The sequence below is a fragment of the Gadus morhua genome, chromosome 13, assembly GCF_902167405.1.
Source record: "Gadus morhua chromosome 13, gadMor3.0, whole genome shotgun sequence".
NCBI classification, from domain to species: Eukaryota; Metazoa; Chordata; class Actinopteri; order Gadiformes; family Gadidae; genus Gadus; species Gadus morhua.
The window spans coordinates 7728500-7749750 of record NC_044060.1 but is presented as its reverse complement, the minus strand read 5'-3'; the positions used below and the strand labels follow the sequence as shown (position 1 = coordinate 7749750).

Here is a 21251-nt window from a genome sequence, read left to right as displayed (position 1 = left end):
AAACAAGCTGACAAAAAGGGCTAAACTGGTAAAAATAATTGTCTAGCAAAAGTTCCCACAATTAACTTAACAGGAAATGTAGTAAACACATGAACACATAGCTCGTGAATCTTCACACACACAGACATAGTACACACACCACAGAAAAACGGATCGTCTGGTGTGGTTCCTTTATGTTGTAGCCTATACATTTATAAGACACACAGAGGAATGTATCTTGAAGCACAATGTGGCGCGGTGAGCATTTAAAATAAAATAAAAGTTGTATTTTCAAAGTGCCTTTGCAATAGGGTGGTATAGAGGATGACACGTTGGGGAGGGGAGGGTTGAGAGACTAGAGACTTAAAGGTGACATATTCTACCACCAGTTGTGTGTGTGATATGCCGTTACATGCCGTATTGAAAATCGGCCTCTTCTGACATCACAAGTGGGCGTGTCCACCTTGACATAAGACAGATAGATGAGCAACGTTTGCTACAGTCCAAAGGGTAGGCTGGTAGACTGAACCATCCAGCACACATGAAGGTTGACACGCCCACTTGTGACGTCAGAAGAGGCCGATTTATTCTTGCTTGTAACGGCTAACCACACTTAGCTTGGTTCTACCAGACTCTCGTACTTCACTTCATTTCATTTGTACAGAGAGTCTGGACCTAATCAATTGACAAACGTTAACTCACTTGAAGGCGGGTGTCTGTTGAAGTTTAAAATGATTGGATCTGCCCAGTGCCACTCTGGATCTGCCATAACCAATCGCTAACGTTTGGTTGTGACGTATTTCATGCGCCGGGAATCATGCGCAGGTTGTACACAAACCAAACACCTTGCGCGTCTGCACGAAAAAGTCCGTCAACAACAGCTGCAGGTTTTGTTCGTCAAATTTAATTTATCAGGGAAATATTGCACATTGTAAATCAACTACCGACCTACAACAACAACTCAAACTGGCGAACGACTTTATCGTCATTGTTCTCAGACACGCCCTCTGTTCACTGATTGGGGGCCGCTGTGGCGGCACCAGAAAACCAAATTACATACAGCAGGTCCAGACCTAGTACTGAAGGGAAATTCAAATTTGAGCGGAAGTACTTAGGCGGGCGGAGCCAGGCTAAACCACACTCACACCTGGTGGTAAAATATGTCACTTTAAGGTCTAAAGTGGTGAGGAAGCACAGAACCCCATCGGAGCTCCTATCCTCCGTCCGACGTGTGGGGCAGTGTGTGATGACGCTCTCTCTGGGAGTGGATATGCTTGGTGTGGGCATCGGTGAGTGGATGGGGGAGGGCCTGAACTCCGCTCAGTGTTTCGGAGAGGGACGGCGTCTCCGGGGCTCCTTCGGCCGGGTAGAGCTGCATTACCGCCCCCTCCTGGCCGCCCTCCTTACTGCAGGACTGGCAGCTGCAGCGAAAGATCCTCTCCACCAGCTTGTCCACGTGAGGCGTCTCTTCGCTGCCCGGACACTCCAGCGTCACCTAACCATGTTTACAAACACGCGCGCACACGTACACACACACGGACACACACACACACACACACAGACACACACACACACACACACACACACACACACACACACACACACACTTCCACGCACACACACATACATCCACGCACACACACACACACACACACACACACACACACACACACACAAACATGCACACAGTGACGCATGCACGCACACGCACACACACACACACACACAAGCACATGCATCCATGCATGCATGTGCACACACACTCGCACAAACACATGCACGCCACGCACCCACGCAAACACACACACACACACACACACACAAACAAACATGAAACATGGGTGAGTTCAAGCAGTCCTGCGGATCCTCTCTTCAAAATGTGTTTGTCAACAAAGTAAACAGAACCCTTGTAGCCGGAGTGCAGCTAAACCACGGCTAGCTCCGTAAACGATCCCAACCAAGGGCTTTTTCCTTAAATCGATCACTCGTGATCCATTAGGCTCACGAGCGCTGAGCAAACACAAGCGCAAGAACCAGCGCACTGGTCCCGAGTGAGAGCGAGTTGTCCCAGTCCAACGCTGAACAGAAACAACCCCGAAAAAAAAACATGTCAGAAACGATGACCTTCTCCCACATCCAGTTCCAATTAAAAAAAAAAGAACTACGTGTGCTCGGTCCCTCGGTCTCCTGACAGGGAGGTCACGGCGAAAAACAGCTGTACACATGCCATAACAGCTGCACGCACTCCCCACCTCTCCTTTCCATGACGACCCGCTGTGATCTCACCTGCGCTTTCACCTTCCCCGCCCCCTACCTGGCAGCCTTCCAGACTGCTGCGTACAAACCACCCCCCCCCCCCCCCCCCCCCCCCCCCCCCCCCAACACACAAAGACCACCGTGTCACAGGACTCTTCGGGGCCCGCGGGCTCCAAGGGGAACAATGAGCTGGGGCCCTGAATGCGAGGAGCAGCTCCCTAGACGCCTAGGGAACCACAGACCGGAGTCTGTGTAGCGCAGCGGAACAACATGTAAGCCCCCTTTGCTAGCTTTGTGTGGCGCTAGGTGAGTGATTGTGTGCGTCTCGGTGGGTGTTATTTGAAAAGGTCCCACGCTGTGTTTTGAGACGGCTCACAATTAAGTCAACTATTTTGGTTTAGCCGCGGCCATCTTCGTCCGGGCGCACTTCAATCCCCTTCCAGAAAAACGTCTGCTTACATTGTAGACCGCGGAAAGAAGTATCCCCATTGTTCACCCACCTCCCAAAAGGTCAGATTACCCATGATGCTTTGCGGGAAGCCGTTTGAACGTACTACTTATTTGGGCATGCCATTTGTAGGGTGCCACATAGACATCCACAGCACAGAGCCTCCCACAATGGGTGCATGTGGCGGGTGTTTGGTGTCTAAAGTGTGAGCAGACTTACCACCTCCCACTGGGTCTGAGCAGGCATGCAGGAGTCACAGTGGACCAGAGACTCGGTGGACTGTGGAAATGTGTTGGGCACGCTGTAGCTGAAGCACTGCCCAAGACACGCTCTGCATGCGAAGGGAGGGGGGAGACACACAATGCTGAATTTACAAACACACTTATACTAAATATACCCGGTATGGGCTTACTTATAGTGGACGCACTCAATGCGCTTATAATAAATACACAGACACTTATACTGACACTGGATATACTTGTGGTTGATATACTGATTCATTTATACTGACTGCCCCCGAGACTGTCAGCATGATTTCAGACGAATGAAAACACTGACACTCAATATATTTGAGTTATATACTTATTCGGAATTTACTGACACTAACACTAGAATATTTCCTTTTTTTCTTTCACCCTTTACAAATATACTGCAGCGGGAATAAAAGTATCACGTGCTGTACATAATTACCAATGTCAATACAATTGAATTCATTCTAACATCCACTCTACGGGCATGTGAACCAAATAATAACATATTTCGTGTATATTACTTCTGACCTGTTCTGGATAGACCGCGGCTGACATCCTGTGTGCCCGACTATCTGTGTGATGTTCTTGGCCTCGCACCAAGCACTCTTGTCGGGGAACAGAGCCAGGCGGTTGATGTGCGCTGGCGGTGCCGCCGAGTACAGCGCAAGTAGTGCGCAGCAAATCAGAACTCTGTGCCACATGACTGCGCCTAAAGGTGCACACACAATGCACGTTTGATCACACAATACACATATGCACACACAATACACATTTATGTTGCTAGACCGTATGTGAAGATGAGAACGCACGCACGCGCACACACACGCACCAACAAACACACATACGTAGAAGGGTGACACCTTTGTTGTTGTCCGATGCTCTGATGTGCTGCAATTTCATTGGTAGGCTATTTTATGACTACCAAATTGTAGGCCTATATGACGACCAATGTTTTGCGCATGTAGGCGCATAAGAAGGGGTTATTAATTATAATTATTGATTATCGTGGGTTTTATGTGACAGGGCATAGGTCACGGATGCAATCTTCACGTCCAAATTGCAAAATAGGACTCCTTGGGTTCACCCGTCCCAAACACCATTAAGGGGGGAAGAGAGAGTATTCTCAGAGACCACCTGACTCTAATAAACAACCAACGTTAAACGATGTTCTTTCCAAAAGCCTTCGACTCACGCCATTGACGTTGGAGAAAATAGCTTTCTCCTGGCTTATAAAACCGGTGGGTCACCCACGTCGTACTATTTACAGGATGTTTTGTTCTCACACCATTCCAGTTCACTCAAGAAGTGAACTAGAAAAACAAAAATACAATACTTTATATAAATAATATGCAACGACGCCACGGGATGGAGCCGCAAAAGACGCGTCGTGTGGGTATATTAAGGTGCATTTGGAAATGTCAATCCCATTTATTAATAAAATAGGTGATGCGGAAAGTGTCGTAACAGCTCCAAACCCTAGAGACAGTCAGTGAAACGAATTTCTCATCAGAAAGCAGAGAGAGAAATTAAGCAACATAATGATGCAATCTGGTCCAGGCTCTCCTAAGAATGGTTGACCTTAAGTCGTCGAGTTAAACTTTCTGACTCACCCGCAGAAGACCCGTTGAACACGTCCGCCGATTGACCACCGCACAGTATCCCGCAGAGAGCTCTCGCCAAGGATTAAAGACGTCTAGCAAAAGGATCAACGAGATCTAGGCAGGTAAAGGGGTCGCTAATGTATTTGTAGCGTGCATCGAAGACCAGGACTAATCCAAATCACGCCAACAGACGAACTCCTTATCATCCGCGCGTTAAAAAGAAAAGGATGATGGAGAAGGATGGAGAGATAAGATTATGTCCCGTCTCCGAAGTCCATCCACTCAGCCCAGTTCCTCCCCTTTGTTCACTTTCCGTGCAGTTCTTCAATTCCCCCAAAAACTTCACTGCCAGTTAAACGCTGCGCTTAATTCTCCTCGAGTCCCCCTTAGCTGCGCGTCGAGCCTTGAGAGGTTCATTTGGGCAGGGTTTAGGCGCGGTGGAGTCTGTAGACAGGGATCACGCTGTGCCGTTGTTGGACGAAAAGAAAACGGGGAGGGAAAGATTTAGTTTGGCAGGTTTCAGAAGTTTCCCCACGCAGGAGTGAAAGTTGACCCTTTCTGCATCAGGTCATGATAAGTCACCATTGGAAGGCAACGATCACTTTGAGAGTGGCCGTTTTTCAGATATGAGTAGCCTCAGTATTATTTTACAGTTGTCTTTTTTTTTTTCTTGTTTTCTTGTTCATTTTAACGTGGAACCTCTCAATAGCCGTCTGGACCCTAGAAATTTTCCAAATTAAAGGATCTAAGAGGTCAAGCTCCACAGTCTGTTCAGAGAAAATCACTCACCATTAGGCCTATTACAATTTCATGCTAAATTGTGCCCTATATAAACTCTGGACTGGATACAGAGAGCTATCCCACTAGTTTCCTTTATACTTTCTAACTAATTATTTCACATTTCATCTTTTAACTAATTACACAACTTTGATATATTTAAACTAACACACTGGCCATAAATGACCTCATGAACAATTCTAACCCCTGACAACATTTTTCCAATCTGAATTGTATGGTTCTTGTTTCATTAGTAACACACTGTTGGCAAAGTGCATGCGGCTCGTTATCAAAAGGCTCGTTTTTAAAGCCTTGATGGCAAACCACCCACCAGCCCCCCCCCCCCCCAAGCATGTTTGAATCCCGTACCTGCTTCCACACCGCTGACCTCGCTCGACATCGACCAGCCCGAGTGGCTGAAGGGAACGGGCAGGATGACAGACACAAGGGCATGTAACATCGCCTCCCTTGATCTGGAAGCGTATTACGTTCGCACTTTTTTTTTCACAGGCGTGCGCTACAGAACACAGTACTCACCTGTTAGCAATAAGACCAAAGCTCCAGTCCAGAAATGGCATTCCTTTGCATTCCACGAATTCTGTTGCACCAGGGGGGCTGTACAAACGTGGGCGTGCATGAGGCACACACACAAATAAACGGACTAAAGCGGGCCCCGAAAACACATAAGTGATCAATCAGAGTCTTGACAGTGTTGCCAAAAAGGTACTCAGCCAACAACTACAGTGAATGTACCAGGTCTTCTGATACGCAGAGACAACACATGCACCGATTTCATTACAAAACCCGTAAATCTCCCAGCTTTATTTCCTGAGCTGATAATGCTTGGCCTCATAAGAGTGAACCAACTGGCACCCTAGCAGTCGTGTTATCTTCCATACCTTTCGTACACGTGTGTGTTGCGCTGATCCCGAACAGCCCGAGAGGGAAGGCTGGTAGTGGTTACAAATTAGTAGGTATGGTCTGCCGCCAAAATGTGAAATCATTCAGTCAAGTTGATAGAAAATGGACCAACTCTTAGACCATTATTCAGCAGAATCGTTCAGTTCCTGCTGGCTACCAGGGCTGCAGACGAGAAATCTGGCTTCCATTCCAAAACAGCAGGAGACCCAGTCCTCACGACTCATTAACACAAAAAACGTACACACACACACACACACACACACACACACACACACACACACACACAATAAACCCTACCACACCCGCAAGCAGTTCATAATTCTTTAATTAAATATACAACCACTGCCTTTAAACATACATAAGAATATCAAGGGGCGGATTCGTTTTTACACAGAAATCTGCAGCAAAATGTGAGAGAAACTTGTTGACGAGATAAATGGCAGGGACAAGGGAATGGTTACACCAGTTACCCGGCCCGTCCCTCACTGCTGGTCCTGGAACACAAACAGAGACAGATACATAACGTGCCCCATCCCTTTCACGTTGGCGCAATGCTTTAATAAGTTCAACGTTTAGCATCTCTGTCTACAAAGTGAACTAACCTTAACCATGTGGCCGTGCAGCAGATGGGGCAATCTCCTGTCATGTTGGCAGTTGGAATACGCCATCCCAAAGCCCAGGCCTGCACCCAGTGAGGCAGGCCATGTGTGTCCTGCCGAAGAAGAGTTATCATTGTTTAGATTTGTTAAACACACACACAAAACACACCACTACTGTCATTAGCCCATCCGTGGACAAGGGCAAGAAAGTTAAACAAAAGGAAAACACCATTCTGCTGACAGGGCTTATGTTATACAGTATACAGTTATCGAAACAGAGATGGCCGTCCTATCTCTCAGATGAATATGAGGACTTACGCTTGAAGACGAGGAACGAGAAGGCCATCCCCACACCGAGGCCAGTGACTACCAAAAAGCAAGGAAGAAGAAAGTGTTAATAGCGTCGTCGGCTTACACACAGACAATGGAGAGCTGTACCTCTGGAACAGCCTGGGGAAACGTGAGCATAACGGTAACACAACACCAGGCCCGGCACAAAGAGAACTACGTTACAATGAGACATGTGAATCCATACATGTGTGTCTATGTGTCAGTGTTGAGTGTCTGTGTGTGTGAGAACACAGGCAGGGTGTTATTAAAGACATACAAGGGGGGTGGGGATGGAACCGGGATTAAGAGACGATCCATTGATTGACACAAGGAGACAAAAAAGGCAAAGGGGTAAGAGGTGTAAAAAGGTGAGACTGTAGTCTGCATAACATAATAAAAACATACACCGAGACTGGGTGTGTTTGACAGACGAAGGCCGGGAGCTCCTCAGACATGAGGCAAAGTTTCAACGAGGAGGTGGAATGTGCTAGTGTGCTTAGTGTCACCTTTATACTGCTGGCTGGCGCGCCCAGCCCCGAGCCACCCGGCACAGTAGCACATAAAAACAACTATTTGGGCCCCTCTGACTCTCTTAATTGGATTCAGCGAGCTATGCAGCATGACTGATTTACCTCTGCAAGAACGCTGCGACCGTTTTGTATTAAACCATTGGCCAACGCGGCCCACTAGGGACAATAAAGAGCAAGCCATTCCAGATATTAAATCATTGACGGCTCCGCTATTATTTGCATGAACATTGTTCCAACTTCTGCTTAAATACAGAGTTTTTCCTCTTGGTTAACTTAATGTCTCTTCAACCCCCTCCAAATGAATAAATGCCAAATATGAGATACGACCGAGAGCTTTTTCAAATAAAGCATGTCGATAAAATGTTGACAGGGAGTAAATTATGAGGACATGGTTATTTTGAGGTAAAAGCTATCTGGGTACATAGACAACTTTTTTGATTACATCATAAACATGAACATGGTGTGTGTGATATCGAGTACTAGTTTTGAGGTTGTGTCCAGTGAAACAAACATGTTGCTCTACAGGCCTACTTAATTGTAGAGAAGTGTGGCGCCCTCTATTGAATCAGTTCCATCCACCCACAGATCGCTACAATTTAAATGTATTGATCTAGTGAGGGATTAAACAGGAATCCCCCATGTTCTTGGGAATCGCGTGTTAATATCATGTCCTTTAATGCATACACGTAATGGTATTTTACGACTAATGGATAGACGTGAACCACCTTAGTTTGTAGTTTTAAAACACATACAATTCATATTATAGCGTTTGTAATTTCATAACACACGTTTTGCATTTGAACTTCAATATAGGTAGCTACCTAAGCCAAAATACCCACAAACTAAGATACATTCTACGGCAGATAATCCTTGTCTGTGCGATGCGTTATGTAAAATACATTCAAACAGAAGTGGCCCTTAATAGATATTCTATGATTATAACCATTATTAAGACTGTCACTCGGATTTGTACGTCCTATTTGAGGGTTGTAGGTCATTGCCTGAATCCTCAGTTTCACTGGCAAGCAAAATAAACGTGTTCGTAAACCACATAATTTGCCCACAATGTGTCTCATAAGATTTATTGTGCAGATTATGCCAATGCATATGGTGGAAGGACATAAATACCGGTTTTCACGGCGGTATCAGCAAGACACCGGTCCCACTTTAGTCCAGACGCATCTGCCATGTTTTTAAGCAGTCAGGAAATGCTGCTCACATCGCGATATGTGAGGGTAGTCATGTGACTTCGTCTTCAGTCTTAATTTGTTTGCAATGTTAATATGGTTTGAAATCATATTCCTTGTTCACGATACAGTTTGAAGAAAATAAATAAACGTATGTCAAGCAGCCGTATTCCATAATATATAGTCATTTTCTATACAAATAATGAAAACATATTTCTAAAGGACATTCTGTATATAAAGTTAAAAGTTGTATTTATTCTTAACATATGTGCAATGAAAATAGAATGAAATTGTAAACTCTATGTATTCCATGTCATTCAATTAATTTCAGAATAATTGGTTTTATTATATAATCCATATAATTTATTGACATATATATATATATTTTATTTAATTTTATTTATTAATATATAAATATATTTGCACATAAAAACATATAGCTACATCTATAACTATATTTATAGCTATATCTTTATATATATAGATAGATAAATTGATTTGCTATATCCCCGTATTGTAGCGTCGTCTATGACACTACCCTCACCTTCCCTCTCGCTCTGCACCACTCCTCTCTTTCCATACTTGGCAATGCATTTCTTACTACTTTGCGATTGGCTGGTGTAAAGCGAGACCAGAATGACCCGGACATGCAAGCGTCGCTTGTTTTTCTCCGGCCTCCTTCCTGTACCCAGGTTGAGGAAGTGAATTCGCTGACAGGGTTGGGTTCTGTAGAGGGAGGCGAAAAGAAACATCTCATATTCGGTGGGGACAAAACACAGCAATAGTCGCGGGGAACCATTTATAAAACACATCAGTTAAAAATTGCAGGCTCATCGGTGAAATCATATTCCCCCACTGACATCGCCACAGAACTCCGCAGACATGGTAAGGGCCGCGGGCTGGAGAGGGATGGGGAAGGAGGAGGGTTTTGGTGGGGCTGTTGGCTACCGCTAACGAAGCGATACGGGCTAAGGGCTAAGCTAACGCTAACGTTAGCGCTCCTTTATAGGAGGTGGAGGCTAGTAACTTGAGAGTCGTGCAGGGATCATGTATATCAACCGTCAAGGCGTCTTTACGATTCGTCCTAGCCCCTGTCGCCCCGTTGCATTTTGTCTTTTTTGGTTCTCGTAAAGAATAACAATCGCTAAACTGTCTGCTAGTTAGCCTGCAAGCCATGGAGCTATTGCCAGACAGGATGCCCGGTTGGCTGCAAAATAAAGTTAGCACAGGATGTTTTGGATTCGAAAGCAAGTTGGTGTATTGCCTTAAAGACTATCCTGCATACATACACACCCCGGGTCCGTGCACTATACACGCACACGCGTTTAAAATAGACCAGCGCCGGGGTGCCTGTCGCTATAATAAGCCTCCTCTCTGCTGTTATTAACCATACAAGCGGCAACCCCCTTGTCAGTAGCTGTCTTGCAAGAATGAACGTCAGTAAAGTGTTTTGAAATGTAAATGAACAATTGTTTAACATCAATTCCATGTATGCCTGTATCATTGTGTACCATTCCAGCTATTTCATTGATTATTACATCTATGTATTTATTTATATATGCTCTGTAAGCCTAGATGCTGTGTATCCTCACTATGTCAACTACTTAAGGACTTGGGTAAAAAAACCTACACTGGCTATTTTAACACTATCACTCGTAATGAGCAGATATTGTCGGCACATTAACTTGAATGTGAAACAACTCTGTTTCACATCGTTTGTAAGGCCAGGTGGTTTGTATCCCCTAGTCACCACTTTGTTTCTCAGCATCACCTCATCCATCCTCCTGGTGTGTTCCCCCCTGACCCCCAAGGGTTGTTGGTCCTCGTGAGTGTTTACAGGAGGCCGGGGGCGCTGGTAAACACTGTCAGGGAGCACAGGTGTCTGATGCTGCAGACTGAATCATCGACTGAGACAAGACTTTTAATACAAGCTAACAGGCTTGACATAGGCAACAGAGTGTGGAAGAAATTGCCATGGGAACTCTGTTTGCTCAGAGGGACCCCTCCCCCCCACCCCCCATACAGAAATATGTTTATGGAGAGGAATGGCTTTCTTTCCATCGTGATGTTCAGTCGATAAAGATGCAGCTGTGTCTACTTTCTAAGGTCCACACACTTGAAGTGATGCGATGCAGAGATAACACTAGTGAATTGTTTTAGAGTGAATCAGTTTCCTAAATGTTCTGTGGAAAGGAATATAAAGAAGAGCTAACTTTGATCTAGATCTTTACGCTGTGTGCCATTCGAAGAGTCAAGCTATTTTATAATTTTTAAGGTGGGTCACCTACCTGTTAAACACATGAATCACCAATGAGGAAATGTACAGGTCATTTTCGGGAAAATGCTTATCTCATGGTTTTGTAGTTCAATTCATTGTAAAAAGAGAAGTAAAACTTCTCTATTGGACCCAATAAAGTAATCCAAAAATATTTAGGTAGATTCAAAAATATATTTTACATTCAGGGCATTAGGCAGACACTTGAATCCAAAGTGACTCACGATATATCGCTGTTGGTACAGTGTACAGTATGTCAGCCAAACATTTGTGCATGTAATCTTTTGTTTAAAGAGTATCTGTTTAAAAACAGCCCATGGAAGTTTGAATGTCCTGAGTAGGGAGAGGCCACACTAATACAAATGGTGTGTGTCTATAGTAAAACACTGCAGTGACAGGGTTTGCTTTTCTGTGGCCTGGCTTAGTGGAAACCACACGTTTCCCCTCTCTGCTATCAGCCCCACAGTGCTTGCAGACATCTTTCTGTGCATTCCCAGGCATTTCGTGTTGTGGCTAGCCTGTCCATCTATACACACTGCTATCCTGGTATTCACTGCATACTTAGTCAAGGGGTTTCCCTGGGGGGGATAAGCTCAGCTATTTCGCCATGTCTGTTCTGCCTCTGCTAGGAATTATTACTATACTTTATTTGCTTACCCGCCAGGCTTAAGAAAATAATAACAGGCTGGTTAACTTAATCTTTAACTCTAGGCTATTTGTCAAGTTGCCGCAACAACTTCCAGGCAGACACTGTAAAAGTACAATGGAATTGACTAGTTCAAATCATGGCAAATATTTGTGCCACTTGAACAGAGACTTGTTCCTTTTCTGGATGGGCTTGTGGATGTGTTTAGATGTATTGACATTCCGCCTAAAACTGTTGTCTTTGGCTGTTGTAGACAATCATTGACGACAAATGGTAAACTGTGTTTGCTTTAGTGACACTGAGACGTCACAGTGGGGAATGAGGTAGTGCGGGCTTGAAATACATCCCACAATGCTTTGGTCCTCCCTGATCTCGTACCCTCGTACAGAATGTAGCACACTTACAGCAGGACGGCCCGGTGGAGGGTTGTTAGAATACCACGAACCTCGGCCAACATTTCAATATTGAGGAAAACAAACAGCATTTTAGTGAGACTAATCTCGCTTTCCCTCGCCTCACCTTCAAAAGATAGGAAAACAAGCAAAGGTGGCTGTCATTAAACTTGCAACCAATGAAATCTCACTAAATAGCCAGAGACGGCGGTTCTCCTTCAAACCCTCCTCCAATCCAATAGCCAGAAATACCTTATTCATGTTATCAAAATTAAAGGCTTTTTAATGCCAATTTGTCTGGAATAGTTCTGGCCAAGCTAGATTACTCGCCCCACTTTTGCTTAACTGGTCTGAATTTTCGCTCAAATCTTATTTGACAGCAATGGAACCGATCTAGCCTGATATCGGCAGACCAATTCCCAAATGCGTTTTAGTCTGGAACCGATCCTTTTATTAAAAGGGCTTATTTTATAAGGGCAAAAAAAAACCATGGAAATTGCCTCTGGACGCATTGGATAGACCTACAACCATTCAGAGCAACAAAACGTGACACAGCAGCAGCAGCAGCCATCTTGTTTGTTTATTAAATGCCTTAACAGCGCTCCCATAGGGCGCTCCTCTGTATCCTCATTGGATCAAACCTGGCCAATATTAAATATATGGTTGTGATTGGCCCGAGCCAGCCATGTCTGCCTGAAATCTGTCTGACTGGGAGGGGGGCCAGATGTATATATATAATGGAGCAAATTAAACATGAGGCCGCAGATTCATCTGGTTCCCAGGCTACAATAAATCAGAATCCACAATGAAACGGTGGTATTGATCTATTGTCTATATGAAAAATTAAAACAACAGTGTCCTATGAGCAGGACATGCCAATAAAAACAGCTGCAGCTTTAAAATAAAATTCTAAATTGCACCCACTGCCCTCTTAACTGTGTATAAATAGTCTGATAACATAAACGGGACGACAATGGCGACTGAAAGATGACCGCGTAGAACAGTTTAATGGGGAGGGATGTGTATTGACCTTGTCATTGGTAGTCTGTTGACACTAGTTGTAACTAGACTCAGTTTGATGGATCATCTGATAAGGTCAAAGTCCTTTCGGTTTCATTATATCTTTAAGGAGGAAATCGTCTCTGCATCGTCATCATTCGAAAATAACTTTGACCATTGTTGCCTCCAAAGGATAAACTTGTAGAAGCAATTCATTTTATAACATGCAATATGAACGTTGGAGCTGTGCAACGTCAAAGTCTACTGGCGGAATTAATCCAAGGTGTTTTGTTCTGCCTGGTTAATCATGTAATCATGGGACTTCCCTGTGCTTTGTTTCAGAACGACCAGCAGCTAGATTGTGCCCTGGACCTGATGAGGCGTCTGCCGCCTCAGCAGATTGAGAAGAACCTCAGCGACCTCATTGACCTGGTGAGATACCACCTGCCCGGCACCGTCGTATCAACTTGCCACATACACATGCGCACTGATACCCCCTCCTCCCCCAACACACACACACACACACACACACACACACACACACACACACACACACACACACACACACACACACACACACACACACACACACACACACACACACACACACACACACACACACACAGCTTTGTGATGGAGACCTTACTTTTGGGAGTTCCCTGGAACAGCATTCCGTATTGCAGCAGTGTTGTTAAGAGGTTTCTACTCTCAGAAGTTGGCCTAGAAATACTCTCAGCCAGCCAGGTGCAATCCCATGAATATTATATAAGGGATATTTACAGGGTTGTTCCTAATGTGTTAACATGTCTGTGTGTGGGTCAGTATTTTTGTTAGTGTAGTAGATCTAGTGATTAGGTCAAGCGGAATTTGATATTTATTTAACAACCTTTTTTTATATTTGTAATTTTCACGACATGGATACTCCCTTAGAACAGTTTTAACAGACCAAAGCCGTGTTTCTGCGTCGGGTCCTGCAGCCACGGCGGGTTTGCCACGGTGGTGCCTCGGACTGCAGCCGTGTAAGCCTGATCTGAAATGAATGTTGTCACAGTGCTGGCAGCATTTGAAGAAGCGCCGGCCCCGCTCACATGGTGGTGCCCCTTCCTCTTTCCAAAACCCCACCTGCTGGCCGTCCTAGTTTCTCCCCCCCCCCCCCCCCTCCCCCCCCCCCCCCCTATCCATTGTGTCTGGTGGTTGTTAGTGAGTATTAGCAGAACTGTCAGTAACGCCTGCATACAGCACACTCTGTTCTCTCCCCCTTTCTTTCGCCACCCTTCCGGTCGGTTTCACCTCAGTTCACCTGTTTTTGTTCCCCCATCACGTGTCTTACCTTACATGCTCTCCCGACATACTTTCAAACACACGTCTGGGGTTGCCAGGTGTGGAGACCGTGTCAGGGAAGAACAGGGCGTGTGCGTGTGTGTGTGTGTGTGTGTGTGTGTGTGTGTGTGTGTGTGTGTGTGTGTGTGTGTGTGTGTGTGTGTGTGTGTGTGTGTGTGTGTGTGTGTGTGTGTGTGTGTGTGTGTGTGTGTGTGTGTGTGTAAGGGGAGACAGACAGGGTGAGGGGGGGCAGGGGTCCGTGCCACTGAGTGAGCTGTCATTTTCTAGGACCTATTCTACAAGGTGCTCTACGGGTCAGAGATACTTCCGCAAATCTCTCTTGCGCCCTACCCTTCTCACTCGTAAGATGTTGTAATGTGGAAGGAAGGAAAAGAGAAATTGGTTCCTTCATTATATGACTCAGATCGAAACCAAATGTCTCATGAATTTTGCATGGCAATAAAGGGGCAAAATCCACCTCTTTTGATCTACTGTGTTCGATTAATACTGACGCACTCGTCTTTTGCACAGACGAGCTGGCATCTACTTGTTGAATTGTGTCCTTGATTGGGTTACGTTTCTCTTTTTACTGAACACACCTTTGTCACGGCCATGCCTCCGTGCTTCCTGTGCTGTGTTCAGGTGCCCAGTCTGTGTGAGGACCTGCTCTCTTCCGTGGATCAGCCTCTAAAAATCGCCAAGGACAAAGTGGTGGGCAAAGACTACCTGCTCTGTGATTACAACCGAGACGGCGACTCCTACAGGTAGGACTTCACAACTGCAGTTCAGCTGTGGCCCACCCACAAAGAGTTGACATATTTCTTTAACAAGATACATATTTGCTGAAATGTCTCTTCAGTGTGACTCAGATTAAAGCTTTGGACTGGGATGAATGAGTAGGGGTGGTGGTCTGACTTAGCACACCTAGGTTCAATACACTTTGACCTATGTAGACCAAGCAGTAGCCTTGTTTAACCAAACCTGTAAAGGAAGATTGTGGGTATTTGTTTATGTGAAAGAGGGCTTAGCCAAGGTTGTAAAGCGATAACAATCATGGATAGGATTTCACAGCTTTAAATGTGAAACGATCACCTTTTACATGTGAAACTGCTTTCCACTGAATTTTGATGGAAAGGATGGCACACATTTCTAACTCGTTTTATGACTGAAACTGAGATTGAATTCTATCTGCTCATGTCAAAAAGGTTTGGATTGTGTGAATAAAGTGTACACTATGTCTTCAAACTGTTACAGCCCAATTGTTAAACCCCTTTTTTACCATTTTAAATCCATTCAGATCCCCCTGGAGTAATAAGTACGAGCCCCCCATCGACGATGGCGCGATGCCGTCAGCCCGTCTGAGGAAGCTAGAGGTGGAGGCCAACAACGCCTTTGACCAGTACCGAGACCTGTGAGTACCGGCCCACCTGCAACCGCCTTAAGCCCAAGAGACACCCCTGGGTCAGCTCCTAGAAGGTCCACGTCACAACGTGAAGACTTGTTCATAACAGTCGTGGATCTACGCTTACGCAAAGGCGTGCAGGACTCCCAGAGGTCAGCCACGCGTGTCTCGTTTCTCTGCAGGGATACGCAGTGATTCAACCCCCGGATTAGCAGTGGACTGACGTGGTTTTGCGGCTGCTAGACACGGGAATAAGATGAATGCACAAACACCATCTCTGGTGGATCACGATGCACCAGCCGCTTCGCTGTATGACATTCAAGTATTATTCTAAAAAAATGATTCCCAAGACACTGTCTCTCCGCCAAGTGCTCCATACTCCGCTCGTGGTTCCCGAGACAGTCTCTACCCCATGGGAGACTCCGTCTCGCAATTCCGTTTAGGATTCCGTTCCGGATTTCCTCGGTTCATTAACGTTTGGGTTCGGGAACTCAATCCCACACTGCTCCCTGTGTACACGGGCAGGTGACACGGGAGAATAAATGTAGACAGCTGCGTGAAGGACTGCGTGTGTCTTCGTCGTGACGTGGATCTCCTGCCTTAATTCCGGCTTTAAATCCGGCTTTCCTACATGCCTCCCTATTCTCCCCCTCCCTCCCTTTCAACCTCCTTCCACCCACCTCCCTTTCCCGCTACGCCCTCCCTCTAGCCCTCCCCTTTTACTCCTTCTCCCCCACCCTCAACACACACAGATGTCATGAGTGGTAGCCGACTAAACAGAACGTGTCGGGTCTTGACTCTAATGAACAGTGTTTGTCTCCCCCCCTCCTCTCTCCCTAACCTCCCCCTTCCCTCCCTATGCGGTGGGCAGGTACTTTGAGGGCGGCGTGTCTTCCGTTTACCTCTGGGACTTGGACCACGGCTTCGCCGGCGTCATCCTCATCAAGAAGGCCGGCGATGGCTCCAAGAAGATCAAGGGGTGCTGGGACTCCATCCACGTGGTGGAGGTGCAGGTGAGCAAACACACCTGCCTTCTCCGTCTTGTCTTGGTTTTGGTTACTTCTGGCAGACGACCTCCACTCTGGGCGACCGGGAAGTTTTTGGTTTGAATTCTTTAGGTACAAGTGCGCCAAATCTGGGTGAATGGGGCGTTTGACTTTGTCTCGATCGTGTCGCTGGAGGCGGGGATCTGTAAGTGCGTAGTTGGAACACAAACTGAGCCAGCACTATCAGACTGTACAAAAAGGGTCCGTAAACGTGTCGAAACCACATCGGGTCCACTGGCAAATGTAGAATACACTTCGTTGGTGAGTTTTCTTCGGTAGAATACCCCGGTAATGAAGCAGGAAACTAGACGTAACTCCGCCCCCTCCTAGTTTGCGGATACAGGCCCAGCTCTGTGCAGTTAACCCCCAAGGAGTTCTGCAATGACATAGTAGGCCGGATCTGAGATTAGACTTATTTATTTTGGCTTGTTTTGCTTACATTCGGGCCGTCTAGCCCTTTGTTACCGTGTGTGTGTGTGTGTGTGTGTGTGTGTGTGTGTGTGTGTGTGTGTGTGTGTGTGTGTGGTAATGGCTGTGTGTTTGTTTCCCCGGGTGCAGGAGAAGTCGAGTGGCCGCACCGCTCACTACAAACTCACCTCTACTGTCATGCTGTGGCTGCAGACCACCAAGGCCGGCTCTGGTACCATGAACCTGGGCGGCAGCCTCACAAGACAGGTCTGTGGCGCGGCTGTTGTGTAGCGTGGGTGTGTTCTAACATGCGGCTCTACCACGTGTCCGCCCGGGACCCGGTTTAAATGTCGCATTCGGTGTCACCTCACAGATGGAGAAGGACGAGACGGTGGGAGAGTCCTCACCGCACATTGCCAACATCGGCCGCCTTGTGGAGGTACGTGGTACTGCACCGGCTCCTTGGCTCATTAATGAACGTCCTGTCGTTTCCATTTATCCCCTCTATTGTGTGCTATCAAACACGCTTTTGTGAGGCAGTGATGAGTATGTAATTACATTCGAGCTTTTCTGCTGTTTACCCCGGGACACGTGTAGACATAATGAATCCACCTCGCTCCAGTTGTAGGTTCAGCCAGCCATTTTAAATCTCATGGGATCCACACAAATGGCGCCTTTAGGATATGGAGAACGGCTAGCTCTCGTATCTTCATGGCCGTTCCTTTCCCTCCCCAGGATATGGAGAACAAGATCCGCTCCACGCTGAATGAAATCTACTTTGGGAAGACCAAGGACATCGTCAACGGCCTAAGGTAACGGGGCACGGTAGTCTCTGATTGGTTGGACTACTGTATCTCTTCACAGGACTGCACACCCCCAGGGTTCCCGGTGCTTATCCTTCATGCCTTTTTATTTATTCCTTTGCTTTCTCTAGGTCTTCCCCCTGCGTTTCTTCACGTTTATACCCTTGTTTATACCCCGTCCTTCAGTCGAACTTGTGTCTCGCTGAACTTCTCCTCATCCTGTCTTCATTTCCCGATCCCTCTCCTCATCCTCACCTCTCGCTCCCTTGCTCGTGGTCCACTCTCCGCTTGTCTCCCCCGCTGTTGTCTCCTTGTTTCCCTTCTCATTCATGGTCCCTCCCGCCTCCCTCTCCCTCCTCCCCCTCATCACGTCTTAATTTCCCAATCTCCCTCTCCCTTTATCGTCCCCTCCGGGTCCTCCCCCACCCTTCTCATTGTTTTCCTTCTCCTCCGTGGCCTTTCCCCCCCCCCCCTCTGCCGCTCCTACCTCCGGCCTCCCCCACTGTCTCTCCTCTCCTGATCCAGATCTATTGACTCTTTGCCTGATAACCAAAAGTACCGACAGCTCCAGAAGGAGCTGTCGCAGGTCCTGACCCAGCGCCAGATCTTCATCGACTAGGTTCACAGGTATAGCCTGGCATGGGAGGCCTGTGAATGCGCGTGGGTTGCATCAATGAACAGAGCTGATAAGGAATGCTGATGTCCCATCCTTCCTTTAACCCTTAACCCTTCCACTCTGTTTTGAGGCCGTCTCCATCTTCCCACCTAATACCCTATGTTCAGATATGAAAATGGATTATGATTGTGACTCATATTTTTGTAAACCACAGCAGATCACAGGTCAGTGGAATCAACAAACAGGCAACAAACTATTTTGATGAGTTGACTGGTGTCTGATAACTAGGGCTTGCCAGAATACATAATTGAAAGCTTTAAATAATTGTCATGTTTTCCAAACGAAATTTCTAATATTTCTAAAAACATAGCCACAAACTGTGGCTATGAAAGATACGCACCGTGAGACATTCCCACGCGGTGCGTATCTTTCCCTGCCTGAATCGGAGCTGGGGGAGACCACTACTGCACGATGGCATTTTTTTGTCAACTGATAGTTTTTCCTAAATCACAACAGCAATTTATCATCACTGAGGATTATTGCGTGGACCTCCGTGCATTTGGAATAAACTCAACGCTCCGAGTCCAGCTCGGCCAAGCTTCACCGTAGCCTAAGACAAGGACTAGCGCTGTTCACCCAGAGAGAATTCACATAGACGCTATTGTGTTTGACTGATCCCCATAAAGGGAATTATGTTTTGTTAATGAAAAGCCCATTGTTATTAGTGGGTAGATCTTTTTGGTATCTTTTGGCCTTGAATGACTGCTAAATATGTTCATTATGGAAACCCTTCTATAACATTAACCCCACCACCTGCCGCCATTCATATTCCTATATAATACCTAGTATTATTCCAACCAGTTATTTAAAGTCTCAGTCAGTCTCACCCATTCTCACATCGCAAGAAGTCAAAGTGTATTCAAATAGTTTTCTAATATCCATACACCAAACTAACAAGGGTTAATTTGGTTATTCAAATATTTGGGGACAGCCCTTCTTATAACAGTATGGCTATCGCTGGAAAATTGGCAGCATTTCAAAGAAATGTCCACCACATAATCAGTTTCGCAATAGAGCTGTGAATCACAGAGCTGTGTCCATATAAACACATCGGTATCGTCTGGTGCTTCGCCTTGTTCCCAGGGAGGGTCATGGGCTCAGGACTCCAGCCAACAAATGCTCATCGGGCCATAAGAGAATCCCTTTAACGGTGCCTGCTCAGAGGACTGTAGCAAAAATAGTCATCATAACTTAAGGAACTGTACGAATTGAAAGAAGACCTCAAAAACATGATAACTTGAATGAAGTCAAGGCCAAAACATCTGTCTCTGATTGCACTTTGTGCTTGTGTGTGTTCGTGTGTGCTTGCATGCCACAATCCAACTGAAGTCAAATTTGGCAAGATTATGTTCTTTTTGCAGATTGTTTGATAATGTTACCTAATTCTATTAGAGTAAATGGTATGATGTTCAGCACTAAACTAAAACACATGATTAACCCATGTACAACAAACAATATGCACAACAGTTTTGCGTAGTGTGTCCGAAACACCTCTTCCGGGCCAACTGGACTGTGAGAGCGATATTCCCATGGCTAACGTTTGTTAAACATATTCCTACAACTAACCGCTTCCACTCCCCATGTCTCCACACAGGATGTGGATGAAAAATTCTGAAGAAAAACACCCCCCCCTTTCTGCTCGAGGTCGAGAGTGTTTTCTCATTGACGTCCATATTTACTCCCATTGACTCTCTCGTCTCCCTGTCTCTCTCCCCCTGCAGGAGTGTCCAGACTCTGGCTGACAAGTCGAAGCAGGAGGCTCTGAAGAACGATCTAATGGTGGCGCTCAAACGCAAACAGCAAAGCTAGAGACGCTGCGGCCCGTGTCCTTCTGTCTGTCTCTCTGTCCATCTCTCTCTGTCTCTCTGTCTCTCGCTCTTGCTCTCTCTCTCGCTCTTTCGCACGCTCTCTCCCTCTCTCTCTCTCTGCCTCATTTCTGCCATTTCATTTCCTTTTCTTTCTGTTTATTTGCGTCCCTCCCTCCATACCCGTCTCACTCTTGCTGCACTCTTTTTGTTTCATTTGTGGACAAAACGACACAAAAAAAATGAGGAAATTCGTAGCTTATTTTTTAAATAAAACATTCACGCTTTTGTTTTGAGGCATCTCATTTACCACGAAAGCCATTTACCCCCTCCCTCCCTTTCTCTCTCTCTCTCTGTCTCTCGTACTATGAATATAATGATAGTATTGCAACGGTTACTGGTAATATTGTCTCATCCAGAACTGGGTAATAGACAACACAGACTGTACTGTTTATCAGGGGGGAGGGCTTTTGGCAAGACTATCAAATAGTCATCATTTCACATCCCTTTTATTGCTTTCACCTATATCTTTCTTTTGTTTATCAAAACACGCCGAAAGCACCCCTAATTTATCTGTAAGGAAACCTAACCTGTCAATGT

At 46.0% G+C, this 21251-nt stretch overlaps 3 protein-coding genes across 7 annotated transcripts in view; 1 reads left to right on the top strand and 2 right to left on the bottom strand.

The window, feature by feature from the left end:
* Nucleotides 1-964: 964 nt before the first annotated feature.
* Nucleotides 965-6091, bottom strand: nbl1 (NBL1, DAN family BMP antagonist). 3 transcript variants are annotated; one of them, XM_030375316.1, is made up of 5 exons: nt 5682-6069; nt 4545-4997; nt 3463-3643; nt 2903-3014; nt 972-1474 (listed from the first exon to the last, which is right to left on the bottom strand). In XM_030375316.1, the coding sequence occupies exons 3-5, from the start codon at nt 3633-3635 to the stop codon at nt 1193-1195; spliced, it is 567 nt and encodes a 188-aa protein (XP_030231176.1). In that variant the 5' UTR covers nt 3636-3643; nt 4545-4997; nt 5682-6069; the 3' UTR covers nt 972-1192. The 3 variants fall into 3 exon arrangements, with proteins under 3 accessions (XP_030231174.1, XP_030231176.1, XP_030231175.1); XM_030375314.1 differs by lacking the exon at nt 4545-4997 and having other exon boundaries at nt 965-1474; nt 5682-6091; XM_030375315.1 differs by lacking the exon at nt 5682-6069 and having other exon boundaries at nt 4545-5164.
* A 449-nt stretch (nt 6092-6540) lies between these two features.
* On the bottom strand, nt 6541-8934 carry LOC115557469 (MICOS complex subunit Mic10). The gene is made up of 4 exons (XM_030375327.1): nt 8821-8934; nt 7151-7198; nt 6836-6945; nt 6541-6727 (listed from the first exon to the last, which is right to left on the bottom strand). The coding sequence occupies exons 1-4, from the start codon at nt 8879-8881 to the stop codon at nt 6716-6718; spliced, it is 231 nt and encodes a 76-aa protein (XP_030231187.1). The 5' UTR covers nt 8882-8934; the 3' UTR covers nt 6541-6715.
* Nucleotides 8935-9444: 510 nt separating this feature from the next.
* capzb (capping actin protein of muscle Z-line subunit beta) overlaps nt 9445-21251 on the top strand; it is a 12302-nt gene continuing 495 nt past the window's right edge. The window contains exons 1-10 of one of the 3 annotated variants that reach the window (XM_030375310.1): nt 9445-9764; nt 13534-13623; nt 15154-15275; nt 15809-15922; nt 16785-16926; nt 17518-17634; nt 17741-17806; nt 18103-18179; nt 18696-18797; nt 20568-21251. The exon at nt 20568-21251 is cut by the window's right edge and continues 495 nt beyond it. In XM_030375310.1, the coding sequence (XP_030231170.1) occupies nt 9762-9764; nt 13534-13623; nt 15154-15275; nt 15809-15922; nt 16785-16926; nt 17518-17634; nt 17741-17806; nt 18103-18179; nt 18696-18789 (825 nt within the window). In that variant the 5' untranslated portion in view covers nt 9445-9761 and the 3' untranslated portion in view covers nt 18790-18797; nt 20568-21251. Of the gene's footprint in view, nt 9765-13533; nt 13624-15153; nt 15276-15808; nt 15923-16784; nt 16927-17517; nt 17635-17740; nt 17807-18047; nt 18074-18102; nt 18180-18695; nt 18798-20567 lie in introns of those variants that run through there. The other 2 variants (XM_030375311.1, XM_030375312.1) reach the window with 2 other exon arrangements.